This window comes from Phyllostomus discolor, chromosome 15, assembly GCF_004126475.2.
Source record: "Phyllostomus discolor isolate MPI-MPIP mPhyDis1 chromosome 15, mPhyDis1.pri.v3, whole genome shotgun sequence".
NCBI lineage: Eukaryota > Metazoa > Chordata > Mammalia > Chiroptera > Phyllostomidae > Phyllostomus > Phyllostomus discolor.
This window is the reverse complement of record NC_040917.2, coordinates 4,437,112-4,460,147: the sequence shown is the minus strand read 5'-3', so window position 1 is coordinate 4,460,147 and position 23,036 is coordinate 4,437,112. Positions and strand designations below refer to the sequence as shown.

General features: G+C 47.3%; 1 protein-coding gene across 1 annotated transcript in view; it reads left to right on the top strand.

Annotated features, from left to right (window-relative positions):
* The window catches only part of RYR2 (ryanodine receptor 2), a 533,272-nt gene that overhangs the window by 301,183 nt on the left and 209,053 nt on the right, over positions 1–23,036 (top strand). The window contains 6 exon segments of the mRNA XM_036016051.1: positions 37–253; positions 1,922–2,026; positions 9,241–9,344; positions 11,395–11,478; positions 14,794–14,953; positions 17,916–18,063. Coding sequence (XP_035871944.1) covers positions 37–253; positions 1,922–2,026; positions 9,241–9,344; positions 11,395–11,478; positions 14,794–14,953; positions 17,916–18,063 — 818 coding nt within the window.

Here is a 23,036-nt window from a genome sequence, read left to right as displayed (position 1 = left end):
CCGAGACAGAACTGACACCGACTGTGTCCTTTTCAGGGTGCGCTTCCTGCTTGGGGGCAGGCATGGAGAATTTAAGTTCCTCCCTCCACCTGGCTATGCTCCTTGCTATGAAGCTGTTCTGCCGAAGGAGAAGTTGAAGGTGGAGCACAGCCGCGAGTACAAGCAAGAAAGAACTTACACCCGGGACCTCCTGGGCCCCACGGTGCCACTGACTCAGGCCGCCTTCACGCCGGTCCCCGTGGACACCAGCCAGGTGCTGTCCTGATTTCCTGTGTGCGAGCACTTTCCACGCTCAGCTGCAGCCCGGGGTGGTGCATTTTTCTGTGATACAGTTGATGTGTGTGAGGGAAATAAGTTTCATAGAATAATGCTTTACTGTGTCAATTTACCTACTTTCTGTTCTGTTCTATTTTTTGGGTGGTCCTAAGGCACTATATTGCCTTTATAACAGTAATGAGCCATAGCCTCAGGTAATGAACACATATGAACTCTAGAGAGTACTTTCTACACAGGGTGGACGTGGAGCTTTCATTTCTCCCACCTATGTATGCCTACATTTTTTAAATGACTTAACTGACCTTGACCTTGGGTAGGGATTGAGATCATGGGCTTAGAGTCAAAATGCCTGGGGTCAGGTGCCTACTGGGGACACACAGGAAGTTACTCATCTTGTTGAGTGGGATGCTAACAGTAACCTGTTAGCACGGTACTTTGCAGATACACACCCAAGCAGTGTTAGTCGTTGTAGCTGCCGTTCTGTTTTATTGATGTGGGAAAAGTCACCTCACTGACAATGAATTAAACATTGCTTCATTTTGACGGTGAAGTAACTTCAAGGGGGTTGGTTAGATATTCAGAGTTCATTCGTCTTTGAAGATTAAAGGTCTTGTTTTCTAAAGTCTGAAGTAGAATTCATAGCAGGCATCAAAGGCTTCAGCTTTTTGGATTCACCCATTTAGCTCCTTGAATCATACTTTTTTAGTCTCTCCAAGTGGCTTTTTACATTGTGTTAGAACAACTCAGAAGCCTTTTTAGTAGCTAAACTTCAGTTTGCGTGGTGTTGCTGCAGGTGGTGGGCTACACACCAGTGCTGCCAAAGTTCAGCAGTGTCCGGGCGGGAGTGAGGACGTGGGCCGGGACGGACCACTGGGCATCAGGGTCGCACACTGAGGTTTTCCTGATGCCTGGGTAACCCTGCTGCGCTGGGGAGAGGTGGCAGGAGGGCCTGCTCCCTGCAGGATCTGCACACCCCATGTGCATCCTGGGCAGTTGCTGCTCTGTTTGTTGAGGTGCTAGTCGTGGGGGACCCAGCACCTCACCTCGAAAGTCATTTCACATTCCTTATCAAGAAGTCATTAAACTTCCTCTTTATAGTGGGAACATGAGACAATTTTCCCCGTTGAGGATCATGTTTGGAAACCACTAAAAATAACAGACTTAAGAGGACACATAAGTCACCTGATCAGATGCTTATGGGCTCACTGATCCAGTGAATCCTGTCTGTCTGCCGAGTGGCCTCCAGTGCAGTGCGTGCATGTGACCGGGCTGGGGCGAGAACTTCACATGATTCCCCTTTAAATAACGCATGCTCCGGTGGGCGGCACCCCTCTTCCTCGATGGTGGCTGTCCCCACCAAGCTGAAGCTGTTTTCCTTCTGCGTAACTTTGGTCCATAAATTGGAAACCTAAGTTGCTACCTGCCCCTGCAAGAAAGGTTCCAAAATTTATCTAAAGAATGTTTAGCTAACTAGTTATATTTAATAATCAGGTTATACTAGGAGGTTTAGAACCTACTTCTGTTATCACATTTCAGTGGTGTGTGAGAAAGTTCTGTTTAGTCTGATTGCAGTGAAGATGAATAGCGAGGTTTTATTGTATTATTTTCTTATGTGTTTCTTTTTCTTTTTCTTCTTCAATTTTAGATCGTGTTGCCTCCCCACCTGGAGAGGATCCGAGAAAAACTGGCTGAGAATATCCATGAGCTCTGGGTTATGAACAAAATTGAACTTGGCTGGCAGTATGGCCCGGTACATAGTTTTGAAATTTATTTTCAGATTCTGTTAACACAAACTTGTGAAAGCGTACCAGTGACTTTTTCTCACCCCTCCTGCTGTGTGGTGGAGTGAGTGTACTGGACTGACTTTTTCATGCACATCAGTTTGGATCAGTTTTTCTTTGGGGAGGGAACATGAACCTGTGAACCTCCTTCCATGAACCTGTGGTTGGCAGGTTCACGGAAGGAGGCTCAGCTGCCTCGACTGTTGAACAGTTTTCCATCTTTATGCTGAAAGTTCTGTTTTAAACTAAGGTTAACATAGGCAGTGCACACTGCTCTCTGAGGTGCTTAGGAAGAACTCTGTGAAGTTGGACGTGAAGACTGAATGTGGAAAGAAGTCAGTTCATGTGCCCCTCTGGTGAGCCTTCTCTTAGTCCCCATGATGTGGAGAGCGTGTGTCCATGAACAGAGGTTGCAGGTGGCTTCACAGGGCGTCAGGCTGAGAAAGAAGGACACCTTGTGTTTCTGATTGACTTTAAAGAGCTCAGTTTAGCACTGGCTGGTGTGGCTTAGTTGGTTGGAGCATCATCCCATAAATCAAAGGGTCTGGGGTTCGATTCCCAGGCATGACACATGCTTGGGTTGTGGGTTCAGGGTGTGGGTGAGAGGCAACCAATCAATATTTCTCTCTCCCTCTCTCCCCCTCTCCCATCCCCTTTCCCTCTCTCTAAAATAAATAAGCAGAATGAGGATAAAAAAAAAAAACAACAAAACTCAGTTTAGAGTTTGTCAATAAAATTTAGCTTAAGTAAAACCAAGCAACTTCCTGTTTAATCCCAGGGCATCTGTGTTCTGCAGGACTATGGCAGTACTTTCTTTTTGTCACACCATGAGTTATGTTTGAATGAAGAAATGAGTGCAATCCTTGTGTCGGAGTCAGCTGCCTATGTGTCACGTGCAGGACGTTTGTGATAACCGCCGCAGTAACCCTGCACGAGACTCCATTCTCTGCAGGTGTGTTGACACAGGTGCTCGGAGCTCTGCCTTTTCACTCTCATAGGTGTGACGTTGCATTTTCACAGCGGCACCTGGGGCTGAGTGCTGTTTATCAGTTTTACTGGCGACGGCACAGCTACGAATTCTCGCAGTTGGGACCTGCTGGACAGCAGTCCCAGTGCTGTTGGAGGCCAGGCCAGGACTGGGACCTCGGTTGCCTGCTTCAAGTGTAAACTGCTTTGCTTTGTGAGACCTACTGAGGCATGACCCGAAAACGGGATCCTTTTATTAAATCAGTGACGGTCAGACCAGGGCAGTCAACTCATTTTCACAAGGGGCCACATCAGCCTTGCAGTTGCCTCCAAAGGGCCAAATGTAATTTGAGGACTATGTAAATGTAACTACTCCTTAACGAGGGGCAAGGAGCTTGGCGCTGCTGCTGGGTAGAAACAAGGTGCCAGGCCGGATAAAACAAGGTGGAGGGCCAGATTTGGCTTGTGGGCCTTGTGTTTGCTACCTGTGGCTTAGACAATTGTCAATTCAGCAAAAATGTATTAAGTACCTAGTTTTCTGCTTTGCAAGGCAGCGGCTGCTGGAATGGGGCAGTCCCACATTTGTGTGCAGATAAACCGAGGGAAAAACTGGGGAGCAAGACAAACCCCGCAACCCAAGGTTCCAGTATGGGGAAATAAAGCCTCAAAACCTCTGATTGGAAAAACCTGTGGGTGTTGAGGTAGCAGGAGAAACCCCCAGCCTCACAGGAGAGTTCTTGGGGAGACCCACAGGATCATAGAACATACACAAAACCACCCACCCAGGAATCAGCACCAGAAGGGCCCAACTTGCTTGTGGGTAGTGGGGGAAGTGACTGAAAACCAGCTGAGAGCTGAGCAAGTGGCATTGTTCCCTCTTGGACCCCTCCCGTACATACAGCGTCCCCAGCGTGGGTTGCCCTGCCCTGGTGAATACCTAAGGGTCTGCCTCTTACTATGTAACAGGTGCACCAAGACAAAAAAATATGGTCCAAATGAAAGAACAGATCAAAGCTCCAGAAAAAATACAGTTAAGTGATGAAGAGCTAGCCACCCTATCAGATGCACAGTTCAAAACACTGGTAATCAGGATGCTCACAGAAATGATTGAGTATGGTCGAAAAATAGAGTGAAAAGTGAAGGCTATGGAAAGTAAAATAAAGGAAAATGTACAGGGAGCCAACAGTGATGGGAAGGAAACTGGGACACAAATCAATGGTTTGGAGTGGAAGGAAGAAATAAACATTCAACTGGAACAGAATGAAGAAACAAGAATTCAAAAAAATTAGGAGAGGCTTAGGAGCCTCCAGGACAACTTTAAACATTCCAATATTCGAATTATAGGGGTGCCAGAAGGAGAAGAAGAGCAAGAAATTGAAAACTTACTTGAAAACATAATGAAGGAGAACTTCCCTAATTTAGCAAAATAAATAGACTTCTGGGAAGTCCAGGAAGCTCAGAGTCCCAAAAATGATGGACACAAGGAAGCACACACCAAGGCACATCATAATTATATTACCCAAGATTGAAGATGGGATAACCTTAAAAGCAGCAAGAGAAAAGGGGACACCTACAAAGGAGTTCCCAGAAGACTCTCAGCTGGTTTCTCAAAAGAGACCTTACAGGCAAGAAGGGGCTGGAAAGAAGTATTCCAAGTAATGAAAGGCAAGGACCTACATCCAAGATGACTCTGTCCAGCAAAGCTATCATTTAGAATGGAAGGGCAGATAAAGTGCTTCCCAAATAAGGTAAAGTTAAAGGACTTCATCATTACCAAGCCCTTATTATATGAAATGTTAGAGGGACTTATCTAAGAAAAAGAAGATAAAAAATATGAACAGTAAAATGACCACAAACTCACAATTGTCAACAACCAAACCTAAAAAACAAATACAAAAGCAAAGAACTAGAACAGAGACAGAATCACAGAAATGGAGATCACATGGAGGGTTATCAGTGGGGAAGGGGAGGGGGGAGAATGGGGGTAGGGTACAGGGAATAAGGAGCATAAGTGGTAGGTACAAAATAGGCAAGGGGAGGGTAAGAATAGTATGGGAAGTAGAGAAGCTAAAGAATTTATATGTAGGACCCATGGACATGAATTAAGGTGCGTGAATGATGGTGGGGGGCGGTGGTACAGAGTGGAGGGAATGAAGGGGAGGAAAAATGGGACAACTGTAACAGCATAATTAATAAAATATATTTAAAAACAAGTTGGGGAAATGTACAAATGCTAATTAAAAGATTTGAACATCAGTTAAAGTGACTAAAGAGAGATGTTATAACTGTGTACATCATTAATGGCCAGAGGATCATGGACAAATTTTACTGTGAGTTCCAAGATAAGGAATTTGAATTTTGGACAAAATCCGCCTCACGTGTCATGATGAGGGAGAGACGGTTGCAGGTGAGGAAGACTCAGGACGATTCCCTGCAAACCAGCAAAACCCCTCGGGAAGCCCTGGGCTCACAGGGACGTCTGCTGTCTGTGGGCACTCCCAGGTCACCTCAGTGATGCCGCTCTGCGCTGAACTCTGCCTTGAGTTTGTTCCTTCAAAAAATGAGGACAACACAAGTTCTCCTTAGTGTCTGTTCTTTTATAATGACCTCCTATAATGACTTTTTATTGATTTGAGAGAGAGGGAGAGAAACATCGACTTGTTGCTCCCCTTATTTGTGCATTCATTGGGTGACTCTGGTATAAGCCCTGACTGGGGATCCAACCCGCACCCTTGCGGTATCTGGATGGTGTGCTGACTGACCGGCCACCTGGCAAGGGCCAGTGTCTGCTCATCAGTGAATTCAGTTCCGCGCACACCTCCTCCTGCGGCTGTGTTCAGGGCTGCCTCCTAGTCTCTGATCCTGGAAGGCGTGCAGTTCCTCAGAGCTGTCCTTGATACCACCATCCCCAACTGTCCCTTGCCTAGCCTGAGGCAGACTGCAGCAGCTGTGGTCTCTGTGAGCCTGGTACCCCTGCCCTGCCCAGCTCAGGAATCCTGTCAGGAGACCCCAAAGTTGGGAGCTTCTCAGATGCACACGTGAGGAGAGTCCACACCCTTCTCTCATCTGACAGTTAGCTGCCCTGAGTCCTGCGTCCTCACAGGCTTCCCGAAAACTCCTTTCCGAGAAGAGGCCTCTGATTCTCAACACAGATGCGCCCTGTTTTTAGGCTTATACCAAGCATTCTTTAACATTTAAACTGAAGGACTCAGGTGTGTTTTACTTCACAGTAATTTAAACCGCAGTGAGCTGAATATGTTGGTTTTTGCTTTTATTTTTGCAAAGGATGTCTGTCCTCTGAATGTTTCTGGGCCTCCCTCACAGGAGCGTCCTACAGGAGCTCTGGTTCGTGGGATATGGTGGCAGATCATGGCTGGCATTCACCTGGTCCTTTAACACTGATTATATACCTACTGTTTGCCTGGCTGTGGCTTGGTGCTGGAATCTCAAAAATAAAAGAGCCTCACTTTGAGTCCATTTGCCTTTTAGGTGTTTCCAGTTTAGTTGAGTGATAGACATGCAGACAGTCACAGGCTGAGTACTCCACAGAGGTGCTGATAGAGTGGAGAGGGTATATTTAGGTCTCTCTTGGGAAATCAGAGAAGTCTTCCAGGAGGAGGTGCATCTTTGCTGAGGCCTGCAGGATGAGTCAATCAGTTCACTTGCAGCCAGGGAGTAGCACCTGCATGTATGACTGTCTAGGGTTCAGGGCACTATGGTGACGTCTCAGTAGCTTGGCCAGAGGACAAGGAAGGTGGTGCTAGAGGGCACAGGTGGGAGGTCTGGCCAGGTAGACAAAGGGCTTGGGCAGGACATGGTTTATTCCGTAGGGGGTAAAGAGCACTGAAGAATGGAGGGAGTGTGGTGGCATGCTTCATCTGCATTGGAAAGGAGCTCGGCTGTGGGTTTGGGGACAGTGAGCCTGGAGGGGAGCTCAGGGAGGGGAGCAAGGTGGCCCAGGTGAGATAGAGGTGGGGAGCACCTGCCCTGGGGGAAGAGAGCCATGATGGCAGGTGTTTGGGAGTTCCTGTGTGGGCTGAGGGTAAACAGGGAGGAAATCCGGCAGATCTCTGGTTCTTGGGGGGGACTCCAGAGAGTACGTAGGGAATGGGGAGTGGGAACTACTCCAGCGGGTGGGCTATCTCAGGACTGGGACAGTTCATTTGCACATCTGTGTTCAGAATTCAGAGTTAAATTTTGTGACCCTAGGTTCCATTGTTATAGAAGCAACCCCCCTGCCCCTGGGGTCTTTTATACCATGGTTTGTCTTTGCCTGCCACTGCTGTGTTAGGAACTGTGGCTCTCAATGACAGTTTGGTAAAAAGGAAAGTAACTATTTACTCAAAAGCTATACAGGTTCAGAGTAATGGCAGAATGTCACCATTAAATCCCAAAGTCCTTTTAAAACACCCACAGACACACATACAGTCCTGCCTCCCCTTGCCAAATCAGGCCAGTCAGGGGACCGTATCTCAGGAAAGAAATAGAACCCTGCAGCTCAGCTGGGCTCCCATTCTTAATCCAAAACCACATCCTCACGGTGGGCGGGGGAATCCTCTGCATCCTTTCAAACCATGTGGCAGAGAGAGAGCTCGAGCTCAAGAGAGCTCTGCATGGCTGCTACATTCTGCTTTCCTGCTTCTTTCTAAGCTGCATGGTCAAGAGAGCCCCCGCTCCACTCCCAAAAACTCGTGGTTAAGCCTCTCCTGGGTTTAAATCCTGGTGCAGCTCTTCCTCTGTAACCTCATTTCCAACCCCTCCCGCAAGCGGCCACACCTGCCAGTAGTCTGGTTTCTTCTGCCTGTCTTGGCTGCCACTGTTAGTCCAGGCCAGTGTGGATGGAGTGAATCATCTCCAAGCTCTCACGCAGGTGCTGTATCCAGGGGGAGCTGCCTCCTCACCCAGTTAAGTCCTGGGTCAAAGTCATGCACATGTCCCTGGTTCCACACAGGCTGTGAAGCCAGCCTTGCTGTTACTGATATGCAGACTAACTCTCAACCCTGTGCTTCTGCTTTTGCAGCCCCCAGCTAGGCTTGTGGGGACCCCAGGGCCTCTCAGCCTTGCCCCGTCAACACCCTGTTAAACCTACACCCCATGACACCATCTCCAGAGGTACACATTTAAATAAGCATATAACATTTCCTTTCTATAAATCCTGTTCATTTGTAATAGTTACCAGAAGAAAAGAATAAATGTGTCATTTTAAACTTGGGGCCTCCTGAAGACTTTAGAAAGTTTTTGTGGTGTTTGTGTACTTTTTGTGGCATTTATGGAACCAGTGATCATCCCCAGGGGGTAGCTTGCTCCCTAGCAGCCTGTGCAGGTCACCCCGGTGCCACACAGCAGTGAGGCCCATGCCCCCTCTGTCTCTGAGAAGGTGGAAGCCTGGTTACTAATGCAGTGATGCAGGCGGCTTCCTCAGGATTCACTCCTAATTTAGTCTGATTTCTTATAGACAGTTCAAGGATTGATGTGAAAACCCTGCATCATGCTAATCAGAGTGTGGCTGAGGTGGTGGTGGGGTGACTTGTGACTGTGGGAAGGGGCATCTGCAGGTGAAAGGAAGGGTTGACAGTGAAGTGTTCACAGTGGACAGCCAGGCTGATCAGTGAGGTCTGAACCAGTGTGGCTCTAAACACTTAAAAATCAATACACATTCGAGCTGAGCTATTACTACGCCCTTTTGATGTAGACGTCATGTCAGTGTGCAGAACTTGCTGAGTGTGTGCCATGTGCCCGGCGTGTTCGCAGTGCTGTGGCTGCTTGGAAGAACAGGGCAGACCAGATCCCCAGCCTTCTGGCCTCACGGTCTGGTGCAGGGAAGCAGACCATAATCAGATACTCCAGGATCGAGTCCTGGTCTGTTAGCAGGTGGTAAGGGTTATGAACCAAGAAAACAAGAGTAGGGTGGGTAGGCAGGATGAACCTCAATGAGAGAGTGCGATTTCAGGAAATTTCAGAAGGTGCTCAGGGAGCCAGCGGGTGGGCATCAGGGCAGAGCAGGTGTGGATGCAGGGCCAGGAGCTGTGCCAAACCGTAGGGCCCAGGTGATGCCTGGTTTTAGCCCTGAGGCAAGTATGACCCGTGCTTGGAGGTCACATGAGCACCTGGGTGTCCCCTGGGGCTTCCCCTCCACTTCGCACACGTGTTGGGGTGGCCACTACCCCGTCTGGCCTGGAGACCGGACTCTTCCATGCTGCCCTCCGTCCTGTTGCAGGTCAGAGACGACAACAAGAGGCAGCACCCGTGCCTGGTGGAGTTCTCCCAGCTGCCCGAGCAGGAACGCAATTACAACCTACAGATGTCACTCGAGACCCTGAAGTGAGTTTCTGAATTTGCTCCTGCCTGCCCCCATAAGGACTCAGGCTGCCCTGCTGCCTCTGTCAGCTGCCGAGCTGTTTCCCTCCCGCTTGGAGCCTTTCGCTAAGCACAGGCGGCCTGGGTCAGGCTGTGGGGAGGGAGACCAGGCCCGGCTGTCCTGAGTCTGGACCCTCTGCATTCTCACCTTCTGAGGAGCAGTCTCTAGACATTCACCGCACTGCAGGGCCTGGGCGTTCGGCCACTCGATGAAGTGCCTGCCACTCAGAGACCTGCTCAGTCACAGACTGTTACTGATTTGAAGTGACGTAACTAAGATGGTAAAACTGGTGTTTAGAAGCTGTTATGCTAGTTGAAGGGAGCAACTTTATGTCTTTTGAACCTAATAACTTAAAAAATGTAGGCTTGTATTTAAAAATGAAGGCCTATTCATTTTGGAAGATTAATTTTCTCTAACAATTTCATTGTATTTTGTCAGAGAATCAGACCATGATGGACTGGAAATTAAAAGGAAATTGGTCCATTGTTATATATGTACGAGATACTGAGTTAAAGTAATTAAACAATGTTTCATTTCTGCTGCTGGGTGCTGTGACTCTCGAATGGGAGGGAATCTGTTCCTTCCCCAGATGCAGGGAGCACAGCATCTCCTGTTCAGAGAGCTCCCGGGGCCGTGGGTCTGAGGAGCCAAGGAGAAGAGCCACAGTGGGGGAGTTTGGCCATCCACCCTCCTGAAGGTGCCACCCCACTGCAGGGGAAAGAGTGAGCTGGTGTGAATTAAACGGAAGAAAGTCATCTTAAATATGAACATAGAAAGAATCAGAAAATATTTTTGGAAAGACTGTAACATTTCACATGTTCCTGTTTGTCCTTGGTGGCCTATGGAACTGGATTTGTTCAAATTGGTCAGTTGTCCTAATACCTACTTACATTATGGATGAAGCAATGCTTTTATCCGGTTTGTGTTTTGGTTTTGTTAAGAGTAAGCAGTTACCATGTTGTACCAGCCTAGCCTAGGCTGCCATTGTTCCCACCCAAAACTGTAAAAAGACAAGCAATGGAGAAAACTATTTGCAACTTATGTCTCAGACATTTGAAGAGCAATTTTGAAAACTAAATCTAGTAGAAAAGTGAACAAAAATTTGTTTGCAGGAAAAAGAAAGTACAAATATCTCTTAAGCATATGAGAAAAGTGCTCAAATGCACAGATATTAAGAGAAATGCAAATGAAAACTATGGTGAGGTACCTTTTTAACCTATTAATTGACACAGGTCAACCAGTTTGGTGACTGTTTGGGGAGGGTGTGGGAAAAGACAATGTCACACACTGCTGGTGGGGACATAAGTCATTTCCATTCTGTTGGCTTTGCCACTTCCAGTTGAACTTTAAAGTGTGCATGCCCTGTGCTCCAGTAGCTCTGCATCTGGGAATGTATCCTGCAGGTGAAGGGTCCAGGGCGTGCGCTTAGTGTCTGAGGCTGCTCCTGGCAGCATCGTTTGTAACAGCAACAGACTGACCGCAGAGAACCGGGTAAAACATTTCAGCACATCCAGCTAACGGAGCATGTCAAGCTGTTGAAAAATAAACCAGCTTTATACGAAAGGACAGTATTTCAAAGTTACCTTATAAAGTCAAGGTAGCAGATTGCAGAGAGCTGTCTCTCATATGTACCCATTGTGCAAAAAGAAAAATAAACAGCCTGCGCACACACGCACACACGCACAGATCCCTCAGTGTATGCACGTACTTGAGCAGGACACAGACAAACTAGGAGCTGCTGGGGCTTCCGGGGGAAAGGCTAGAGCGAAGGGACTGGAGGGCAGCTTTCAGTAACCTTCTCCTGGGGCCACTTCAGTTTCCCACATCTTACTCATTACTCAAAAGCAAATAATTTATAAGTAAATAAGTGTTCTTTAAACACACACACACACACACACAAGACTTGTGCTCTGCTTTTGGATGGACCGATGTCCCTTACTTGCACCTGCCATGGTGTTGGGTTGGGTGGGACATGAGGACAGAACTGTGCTTATCTCTGGTTTTGTTTTCCAGGACTTTGTTGGCATTAGGATGTCATGTGGGTCTATCAGATGAACATGCCGAAGAAAAGGTGAAAAAGATGAAGTTACCCAAGAAGTAAGTTGAACGTCTAATGATATTCAGTAGTCCACGCATTGACTGAGTGCACCCGAGCAACTTGTGACGGAGACCTCCGTGCATGGCTCACACTCAGCTGAACGTCCGGACACAGAGTTTAAACTTGCTGTGCTACACTAGGAGCAATGTCAAGTCTGTGGTTTCATGGACAGACAGGGAACGAAGCCCAGAAAAATGTGCAGAGTGTGTTATAAAAAGTGTGCTGTTTTCCCTGTGTCTGCATGTGGTCAACACACACATTCCCTTATTTCCAATTGATTGGGTGTGTTTTTCCTCTTTCTACCAGAAAATGTAATTTTATTTGGTTTTACAAAAAAAATATACAGAGTCTGGCACAATGTAATGCCCCCTTTTTACTATAAAATCTTTTATTCCAAACTCACGAGCATGTAATTCTATAACATAACAATATCACACTCAAGCACACCATGTGGAATGTTCAAATTAAAACTATAAATGATCACACCCACATTATTCCCCTGCCAACCACATTCAGGCAGGCCTCACTTCTGCCAGACCCAGTATTTTAGGAATAGCTATGCTGTTGGTATTGTCCACGTAAGAAACATTGAAACCTGGAGAGACTTTTTATGAGTTTATTTGAACCAAACTGACAATTGCTGGGAAGCAGAATCTAAACAGATTGGGAAATGCCCCTAAAAATGGCAGTTTTGCCCCTTACTGTATACATGACAATCAAAGGAGCAGGTGAAGGGGTTACATGAAATCACTGGATGAACATTAAGATGCTGGACTCACACTTTGCACTTTGTGCTGGTGGGTGGGTAGAGGACAGTCAGTAGCCCACAATTAACATGACAGCAGCAGCAGTGAGGGGACTGCTGGTCTCTGCCCTGGGGCAGTGGTTGTGCCTGGACTGCTCTGGAAAGGGGGCAGTTACCCTGCCATGGTGAAGGAGGCATGTTACCCCAGATGCACAAAGACGAAGGTGAAGTCTGACCTCTGTCAGGGAAAACACCCACCCAGGACACGCCCACCTGCTATGAACTGGTCTTAGAAAACTTTAAGTTCAGATAGCCTTTCGGTCTCTGAGTTTGTAAGGCCACTGCACAGGCCTCCCTGGAGCTGGACAGTGTGTTCTCTCCCCGTTCTGAGGTGAGAGGACAGAGGCTGGGAATGCCGTAGCATCCGTTTTGCCTGCTGTGAAGTCAGGGCCCCTCCGGCCTGTGCAGAGTCTGCACACCTGCGCTTCCTCATCCCCTGCCAGGCCCTGACAATACCTACTTCAAACAGAAGTTCTAGGTGCTGGATGAGCACATACGTAAGAAGTAGAAGCAGTTTCCTGTCACTGTTTTTCTTTATTTTAACTTCAGGACTGGGATCACTTTTCTGAGGTCTGTGCGCAGTAAAGAGCAGGCCTGGAAACGCGCTGAGTGATCTCATGGAAGTAAAAACCAAGTAGCCACCTGATAGCCTCTGTCACTGACCCCAGGACTCTAGTTACCTCCACAAAACATAACATTGAAATAGAATTGTGTTTTCTATGGTACAGAACCAAAGTGGGTTTCGACTGCCTGCTGCCACCAAAAGGCAAACTCTAGGGGCAGAGGCTGGTGAGAAAGGAAAGAGGGTTTTATTTGATGCTGAACAATCTGGGAGAAGGGGGAGCTCCCTGTCTCAAAGCTTGTATCTTCTACAAAACCCAGCCATCCTCAGCAAGAGCAAAAGAAAAGGCAGTGCCCAGAATTCCTGCTCCATCTTTAAAGTGCCATCTTTGGATCCTGAGGTGGCTTTTAAGTGGCTATCGAGGTAGCTTAGCTTGTTCCCCACTGCTGTCTGGCTTCAGACTCCCTCCTGGAATCTGCATGTGGAGCCAGCATTGCCACTGGCCATGCAGCTTCGGGGGCCACTAGGTCCTGAGCACGCACTGGCCGGCACATCCACTAGGTGGGAAAGAGTGCGGTCCTTCCTTCCCCAGGGTTATGTTGGTTTAGGGTGTAGGTCGGACCATGTGCTTTCTCAGAATGACCAATTAGCTTCCCAATCCTCCTGACCAACTCCCTCTTGTCCAGAGGTTAGCCCGAGTGCTACAGATGTGTGGGACACAGTTCCTCTGGGACTGTCATTCACCTTTGCTGTGATGGCTGAATTATGTCAAAGAACACCAGGGCTGGACCAGGAGGCTCAGACATCGAGGCCGGTGGGGTCCCTAAAGTGATCCAGCAGGATTCTTGCTTAAGACTGGACAGAATGGAACAGGCGGAGCCTAGGCCATTTGTTTTTTTAATTTAGCGTAGTTATCTGGTGAATTGTCTTTTTGTGCTGAAGGATAATCTTTGAGATGAGCAGGTGTGTATCTTTATCTTAACTTGGCAAAAAGAGTTAACTCCTCCAAACACTGTAGCTGACGAGCTGCTATGTGCCATGTGCTGGTGTAAGGACAGTGGCAGCTGGGAGAACAGTCAAAACAGGTCCGGACCTCCAGGCCTAGTGATGGTGGGGAAGGCTGTGTGACTGGGGGTGGGGGGAGGTTCACGGGCCGTGTGCCAACCTGGGGGTGACTCAGAGGACACAGCCATGAGTCTGCGCAGAGCAGGGCAGTGCTACTGCCCAGTGTGACATGTTGAAAATTTTATATTTTCAATTTTATATTTCTTCCAAAAGATTAAAATGTATACTCATTTATTACCTTTTCTCTCTAGCTCAGAGTGTGGAAATTATCTCTGGTAAGAGTCCCTAAAACACCCAGGCCTTCATGATGTTTGGGTGATTATGGATTTTCTAGTTTCTCTTACTGAGGACTTCCTCAATTACATACCTAGGAATGACGGTAGGGACGTAATTTTTAAATGCATTAGAATTTGCCTATAGAATAGTGAATAGTATCTGAAAGGATACACAGCTTTATTAGATAACATCACATTAGTATAACATTTAAATGTTGAAACTTGAGAACTTTGGTTGAGAAATCCAGTAGATGTTCTGATTGATCACCAATAATTTGATTTATACTATACAAAAGGCTTGATTATTAGGAACACAAACAGTGTAATTCCTTCTCTGCTTTGAGATATATGTGAATTGGTTTATTTCTGCTTTATTGGTGAAAAAACTAAACCATAAAGGAGACGTGGTCTTTCCTCCTAATGAGTTATTGGCTTAAGTTGGAGGGGTCCAGGCCTGCTGATTGGTGTGTCACCAGGGGCTTCCACATGGCTTAGGGAACACTTGGAAGTAGATGGGACTGGGCAAAGGCTATGACAGTGATTTTTAAGCTTTGGCTTTTTTGGAAAGGCCAGTTACGTCACGTGAGTGTTTTGCTTTGCTCTGTAGTTACCAGCTGACGAGTGGATACAAGCCTGCCCCGATGGACCTGAGCTTTATCAAACTCACTCCGTCCCAGGAAGCGATGGTGGACAAGTTGGCAGAAAACGCCCACAACGTGTGGGCTCGGGACCGGATCCGGCAGGGCTGGACCTACGGCATCCAGCAGGTGCGTGGGGACTTGGTGCTGCAGGTGCGGGCTGAGGTGCCCTAGGGGTCAGCAGCAGAGTGTGTGACAGGAGAGATGAAATAATGATGCTGTAAAAACTCATCCGAATACCTTAGAGCACCTGTTTAGTGCTGGACCCGAGCTTGTCTGATGACCACAACTCTGTATGTTAAGTGAGGTGCGCAGTGAATGTCATCAGAACAGCAATGCACAATGTGGCTTTGGGGCATTTCTCTCGCTGAGACTGTCTTTCAGGAGGAACTTTTGAAACAGGAGAAAGTGTGATAAAATAATAGAAGGGGTCCACGATTCCCTAGTCCTAGCCGCGGGGTGAGGTGACTTTCAGAACCCCGCATGCCCAGCCTTCCCAGTGGTGGTGTGAGGCATCCCGCATCTTCTGCGGCGGGTTGGCAGGCCAGGTGCTCACCTGGTCACCATCACTGGCAGGACAGTGCCAAGAGCAATGACAGCAGCCTTGCATCCATTCAGATCATGCTTTGCCACAGATGAGTGTTTGTTAAACTTGGTCAAACTGGAGGTTTCTGGATTTCACAGTCATGGGTCCCTGTGAGTGGGGACACTGGTGGAGTTGCTAACCAGAGTAGGGTGCACAAGGAGGTGGATAGTGTAGGTTAAGAGCAAATTTTAGCCTTGCCTCTGAGAGGCCAATGTGGCGTTTGTTGGGCAGGCTTCTTAAATTCTCTGTGCCTCTGTTTTCCTCTTTAGTCAATTATTTAAGTCACAACAGTGTCTGGAACCTAACAAATGCTGTACAACCACCCAGTGTCAGTATCATGTGCCCATGAGCGTAGTCCATAGGTGTTTTCCACTGTAACTCCCACGGTCCCATGAAGCATGGGCACACAGGGTGTGCAGGGAGCCTGGGAGAGTGGTTCACTTGGTGCCACAGAGCCCACAGGTGCAGGGCCAGGTGGGGAGTCTGCACCCCTCTCCCCTGCTGTGACATGACCTCTGGCCAGACTGTGGCAGGCGGCCTTGGCTGAGGTTTTTCAGAGTAAAATGGGTTGTTACTTAGTGGACACTTAGACTGTGGTTCAGGATGAAGTCTAAGCGGTATTTTGAAGATGTGTTTCTGATCCCTCTAAGCCACTGACTTCTGTCATTCGGAGAGCTAAAGAGGAGTTGAATAGCCTTGCTTTACCTCCTAAATTGATAGGGCATTTCCATGTTGAATTAAACTACTTGTATCTGACGAGAATGTCAACACTGAGTCAGTGTAAGCAGGAGTGTGTGTGTGTCAGAGAGAGGGAGTGACAGGCAGAACTTGACCTTTCATGTATCTCGGGCTCCATTGGCCTCGATGACCTCACGGTTCCATCACATGGGCTGGGGTTTCTCCGTAGCTGCCTCTTGGAGGAGCCCCTTCCTGGGCTCGTGGTCCCTCCGTCTCTTGAAATCAGAGGCTCTGAGAGACCCTCACTTGCACCCTTTCTCCCCACTGCCCCAGCTCCCTCCCATCACCCTTCAGGTTGGGGGGGCTTGGGTACCCCCCAAGGCACATGTCGGGGCAGTCTTCCAGTGCTGCCAGCTTTTGCACCCTCTCTCATTACGTGGTCTTGTGTGGGCAGTAACTCCTCGAGGGCAGTCGACTTGCTGCCTCTTCTCTGTAGCACAGCTGAGCTGAGACATGAGTGCACATGGAACCCTGGGAGTGGCTGGGTGCAGTTAGGTTCCCAGACACCGTGTCTCAGAGCAGGAGCCACAGCAGGCTTCCCGATGCCATTCCATTCAGGAGAAGCGTGGGGGCGAGGCCGTGTTGGAGAGGAGGGGTGCTGGGTCCTGTCTGGAGGCTGCAAATACTCTGTTTATGCTGCTTCTTTATCCTGAGCAGTTTTGGCCTTTGGGGCTGTGTACCCAAGTGTTACAGGTGCTCCTGCTCTGTGGGTGAGGTACTTAGCACATGTCACCAGGGAGCAGGGGGCAGAGTAGGAGCAGCTCTCCTCGCTCCCGCCAACCGGCACAAACCCTGTGTGCTGTGGAGCTTGTCTCGTTGGGAAGGTTTGCCCACACCCCCGGCCTCCCTGTCCCCCTCTGTGCCCAGGTAAGTGGGAACTGCATGTGCCTCTGGGAGTTTGGGAAGGTTGGTGGATACTGCCCAGAGAGTCTCAGTGGGTGAGTGGAAAGAAGGTGTGTCTGCAGTGCCAGGGCCCTGAAGACCTGCAGGCCTGCACCTCCCTTGGTCTTATCTGCTCACTCCGAGATAAGCGTCTTTGCCCTGGCAGTGAGACAGTCTGTTTGCCCTCCTTGTTAGCATCATGTTGACCGAGTTGAACTTGGAGCCTCTTCTGTAACATATCTGTAGTCAAGTTTGTACTTCTGGATTGCCTGGTTTCACTGATTGATGGGGTATACTTAGTGCGTATTTTCAAAGATCATTGAAGTTGTAGATTTCAGAGCTTCTGTAACGTAGTGTGTTTTCTCTTAAGAAGGGACAGGAGCCTGTGTAGACTGTTGAGTCAAAACCGCTATGACCGGCACTACTTTGGCTCTTCTGGAATCCAAGGCTTGTCCGTCCGTGGAGCCGAGAAAGTGTGTGTTCTCTCTGTTAGCTCAGTGACTATGTCCATGGCATTTGGCAGATGGTTAAAGAGACCTTTCAGGCTGGCTTTTGTCATTGCTGTGGCAGCTTTCTGCTTTTGTCCTCGCAGAGCAGTCTTGCTCTAAACTGATGCAGACAGCCACTCACTCGATGAAATCTTCTGCGTGGACTGTTTCAGTAGCTTCTGTAGCCTGAGAAGGAGGGCAAAGGGAAGGGGGAAGGGGCAGCCTTTACCCTCAGGGGCTTTATATTTTATAGAGTCTTTTTCATCCTTATCTGAGGATGCATTTTTATGGCTTTTAATTGCTTTTTATTAACTTTATTGATTTTGTTGTATTTACTGCCTCACTTCTGAATGTTGTTGGTGTTACCTCAATGACGGTACCCTTCTTCTTCCGGTAGGACGTAAAGAACAGAAGAAACCCCCGCCTTGTCCCCTACACACTTCTCGATGACAGAACCAAGAAGTCTAACAAGGACAGCCTGCGGGAGGCTGTGCGCACGCTGCTGGGGTGCGGCTACGGCCTGGAGGCTCCGGACCAGGACCACGGTGCGTCAGGCCACTGTCTGCCCCCCTGAGGAGCCACAGATGGTTTTCTAAAGCCAGATAGACGGCCAAGGGGGGTGGGCCAGGCAGGGTCCTTCAGAGTGGAATCTGTACGCGGCATGCAGTCCAGGGCTCCTTTTCCTGGAGGGTTGGACCCGTCTCCCGGCAGAGTGGCTCAGGCCCACAGTGATCCTGCAGGGGAAGAGTCTAAGGTGCACCGCAAACTAGCTCCGACCTTGCCCCCACCAAGTCCACCAGTTGTCCTCCAGAAGAGCTGGTGTCAGTTGTTCGAGGGACTAAACTGTCATGGGAGCCAGTGTCTGACCCTTCACTAGTTATCCTCATTTGTGCTGGTGACATTAATCAGTGCAGTAAGGAAAACACATTAGAATAGGCACTCAAAATATGTGTTAAATAAATGGGCTTTTAGAGGTTTTATGAAGGACACATTTTCCTTTAATAATACCTTTTAAGAATATGATTTAAAATGTTCAACTTGTTAATCTTTTGTTCCTGCAATGTAAGTTGGCATTGTTGACCTTAACAAATAGACCAGATATTTCCCAGGGTTTGTTTGGGAGCAAGAGAGAGTTGTAGCATGTGGGCCAATGGTGAACTACCCACAAATCCAAAGAACAAGGGAGAGGAATGTTCTTTTGTAGAAAAGGGGGGCACTCAGAGGTTGTAAACAGAGACACTGCTGGAGGAAACTGGGAGGTTCTCAGGGCAGTGGCTTTTCCTTGGCTGAGGGGTTGTCAGGTGAGGAGAAGATCTTCCTTTTTCCTGCTAGAGCAGTAGAGTAGAAAAATGTTCTCCTGTAGGTGATGGTAGTACGTCTTCCTTTTTGGGGTGGTGAGTGGTAGGGCATGAGCGAGCCCTTTGCAGGCCTTCCCGACTCCAGTTTAAATAAGAGTTTTGTTTATTATCTTCACAGTATTAATACTCAAATTTTATAATTGGCAAAGACTGTATGCTTCCTTATCGCACCGTATCGGAATCTCCACCAGCCTAGTTAACGCTTTTCACTCACCCTGGTGATTCTGAGACCTCGCACTACCCAGTTTGTAGGCCCACCCAAGCTTCTTCCAGGGGCTTTTCTATATAAGTGACCTGTCTTGGCTCATGCCTCAGACTTTCCTAAAATCTCTCAAACATTCACAAACCCCAGATAAGCAGCATCTTGCCTCAGCGTGCCCAGAACCTCTTACTAAGCAGCCCCAAGCCTGGCACTTGTGAAAGGCAGATTTGATTTGCAGCTAGGCCTCTCATGGGTACCTCCAAGCCCAGGACAAGTGGCAGCTACCTGCAAACCACTTTGTAATTCATTCTGGGTGGTCCCAGATAGGGCACAAGCAGCACCTCTACAGGCCTGCACCACCTGGAAGGCCCCAGAAACAGCACAACTGGTGGAGAGCCTCTGACCATGCTGAAGCACACCCAACCACTGCCATGACCGACACACTGATGGGGCAGACTCAGCAGGTACCAGAGCCGTGCTGAAGTGAGTTCTGCTCTGTGGGACCAGCAGACGTGCCACTGTGCTTGGGGCCAGTCCTCCAGCCAGTTGGCCTGGGGCTAAGTCCTTCCTCTTGACATGCTAACAGCAAGCAAGGGCCAACTACAGCAGGAGGGTGCACACAGCCCACAGGGGACTCCCACAGGGGAGGTGCACCTGGAGCACCCAGCACAGGTGACTAGAGAGGCTGTGCCGCTGGGTCCCACAGGACACCTACGACATAAGACCACTCTACCAAGACAAAAAGATACAGCAGCTCTACCTAAGACACAGATACACACATGGGGAGGCTGCCAAAATGAGGAGACAAAGAAACAGTCCTAAACAAAAGAACAGAACAAAACTCCAAAAAAAGATTTAAACAAAATGGAGACAAGAAGCCTACTAGGTGCAGAGTTCAAAACACTGGTTGTAAAGATGCTCAGTGAACTTAGGAGAAGAGTAGGTGAACTCTATGAGAATTTTAACATAGAGAAAGGAAACAAAAATGGAGGTAGAAAACATAAGAAGGACTAGTCAGAAATGAAGAATACAATAACTGAAATGAAGAATGCACTAGAAGAAATCAATAGTAGAGTAGAGGAAGCAGAGCACCAAATCAGTGGTTTAAAAGTTAAGGTGGCAGAAAACACCCAGTCAGAACATCAGAAAGAACCCCACCCCCCAAAAAGAATGATGATAGTTTGTTTAAGCAGCCTCTGGGGACAGCTTCACACGTTCCAACATTTGCATCAATAACAGAAGGTGTCCCTAACTTGGCCAAGGACCTAGACATACAAGCTCAGGAAGTGCAGAGACCCATAATTAAAATAGCAAATGTTAAAGACAGAGAGTATCTTAAAAGCAGCAAGAGAAAGACTGTTAGTTACCTATAAGGGAGCTCTTATAAGACTGTCAGGTGGTTTCTCAGTGGAAACTTAACAGGCCAGATGGAATTGGCATGAAATATTCAAAGTGATAAAAAGTAAGGACCTACCGCTGATATTGCTCTACCCAGCAAGGCTATCATTTAGAATTGAATGACAGACAAAGAGCTTCCCAGACAAAAACCTAAAAGAGTTTATCGCCACCAAACCAGTATTATAAGAAATGTTACAGGGACTTCTTTAAGAAGAAGAAAAAAATCATGAATAAAATGGCAATATATAATATATATGCTAACAATACTTCAAATATAAATGAATTAAATGATTCTGTCAAAAGACAAAGGGTGGCCCTGGCTGGTGTGCTTAGTGGTTGAGTGCTGGCCTGCTAATCAAAGGCTTGCCAGTTTGATTCCTAGTCAGGACACATGCCCAGGCCAGGTCCCCACTAGGGGGCATGTGAGAGGCAACCACACATTGATGTTTCTCTCCCTCTCTTTCTCTCTCCCTTCCCCTCTCTCTAAAAATAAATAAATAAAATCCAGAGAAAAAACAAAGATGCAGGGTGGCTGAATGAAGAAGAAAACAAGATCTTTACATATGCTGTCTGAAAGAGACTCACTTCAGACTGATTGAAATATGCATAAGGACTGAAAGTAAAGTGATAGAAAAAGAGATTTCATGCAAATAGAAATGAAAAAAAGCTTGGGTTGGGGAAATTGTTATTTCACAAGGATGATGAAAATGGAAGTTAAAGGAGAGATGTGAGAGATTATATCGAATAAAATAAGTCTGGTGATCACTAGGATAAGATTAAAAACATTATAAGTGACTCTACTGCTTTTGCTGACATTAAAGAAGTTAAGAGCATAAAAATTTTTCTGCAGTTGAATCTAATCCTATGTTATTAATCCAGGTTTTACTTTATTTCCTAGTAGAAAAATGCTACATATTTCAGACTGAATATGAACTCAGTATTTGAATTGTACTATTTTTTGAAGTCATGTTCTGAATACTACTTTAAACATTTGAAAATTAATTTTCTTCATTATAAGGTTTTAATCAAAATTGGAATTGCTTAATTAGAAATAATACAAAGTTAAAAGGATGATTTGTTAGTATCGATAATTTTACTTATCTAAATACACCTAAAATATTTTAGATGTATATGAAATTTCAAAGACAGTAGCCTCCCTTCCTTCATAGTTTACTATAAATAATTTAAAATAATTTAATGTAATGCATGATTAGATCTCACCTGCCCTCTAGTGGCCAGTGTCTTTTAAATGCAGGGTTTGCAGCCTGGTGTGGTAGGTGCGTTGGCCCTTTTTCATCCGTCATTTGTGATCCCTCCCTGTGCACTGCCTGGGGGATGTGGGAACACAGTATTATTCACACCTTACCCTTAATCTCGAGGCAGTTTGCTAAAGGCATAGCTGCTGGATTTCTTCTCCTGTGGTCAGCAACAGCCTTGATAAAATGCATTAGGAATATATCGGTTGACTTCATTTTTTAGTGTCAGTTTTGATTATATTCGTCATAGCAACATAAAAACCATGTATATGACACACCTGACCTAGAACTGCCTACCAAACACACATGAATGTAGAGTGTTTAATGTCCAGTGAAGCCTAAGAAGTGCATGTTTTGGGGACAGGGGTGCCATCATCAGCTGCATGCCTGGGCACCTGCATCCAGGTTTGGGACAGGTTTCATTCCTTCTGCAGCTGGTACCTGAGTTGTACCCCGCCCCCCAGCTCAGCGCCACACAGGACACAAAGAAATCTGTCACAGATTGTCTGGAGCTGTTCTTATAACTTCTGTGGATCCGGATTTTCACTGATTATTGATATTTTATCAAGAAACAGAATGCTAAATGGTTGCTTCTGAAACCATGTCTGTAAGCTCACCTAACAAATGAGAGGAGTACAGAGTGTGAGCCATGAGACGCACCAATGTGGAGGGAGGCATGAGGAGGTCTGTGGAGATGTGTCTGTTCTGAGTGCAGACCGAGTCTCACGAGTGGTGAGGAGAAACCACCAGGCCCAAGACATCCGGCACTGTTGCCTCGTAGTGCCATGCTCTTCCAGGGAACCCCTCATTCCCATTTCCCGTGTCGGAGGACAGCAGTGGTGCCAACTCCTAGTGCCAAGAGATGTGGTGCAGCGGGCTCTTAAGGACCTTGTTATGTTTTCAGACTGAGTCTGCCTTCTGGCATGTTAGGTGTGAGCTGGTGTGAATGCCTGCCTGCCTCCCCTGAGCACCTGGGCCTCGTGGGCCTGCTGGTGGAGGGGATGCCCTGGGAACCTGAACAGGGAAAACACATCTGTTCGTGTTTCAGCACTTTACAATCCTAAAACCTTAGTATTTGCACTTAGAAAAGGGGGTGTTTTTTCTTTAGTTCATATTATAATACAGTGTATAATTTTACTTGCAAATGTTGACATAATTAAAATAAGGATAACTACAAAAAAAGCATACTTCTTCCCTGAAAAGGAGTTCCCAGGTGTCTGGGCTGTAGTTGGCATTTTGAATTTGAGGCTGTCACTGCTGCTGAATGGGGCAGCTTGGAGCACCCTGGGTGGTCAGGCCTGTGC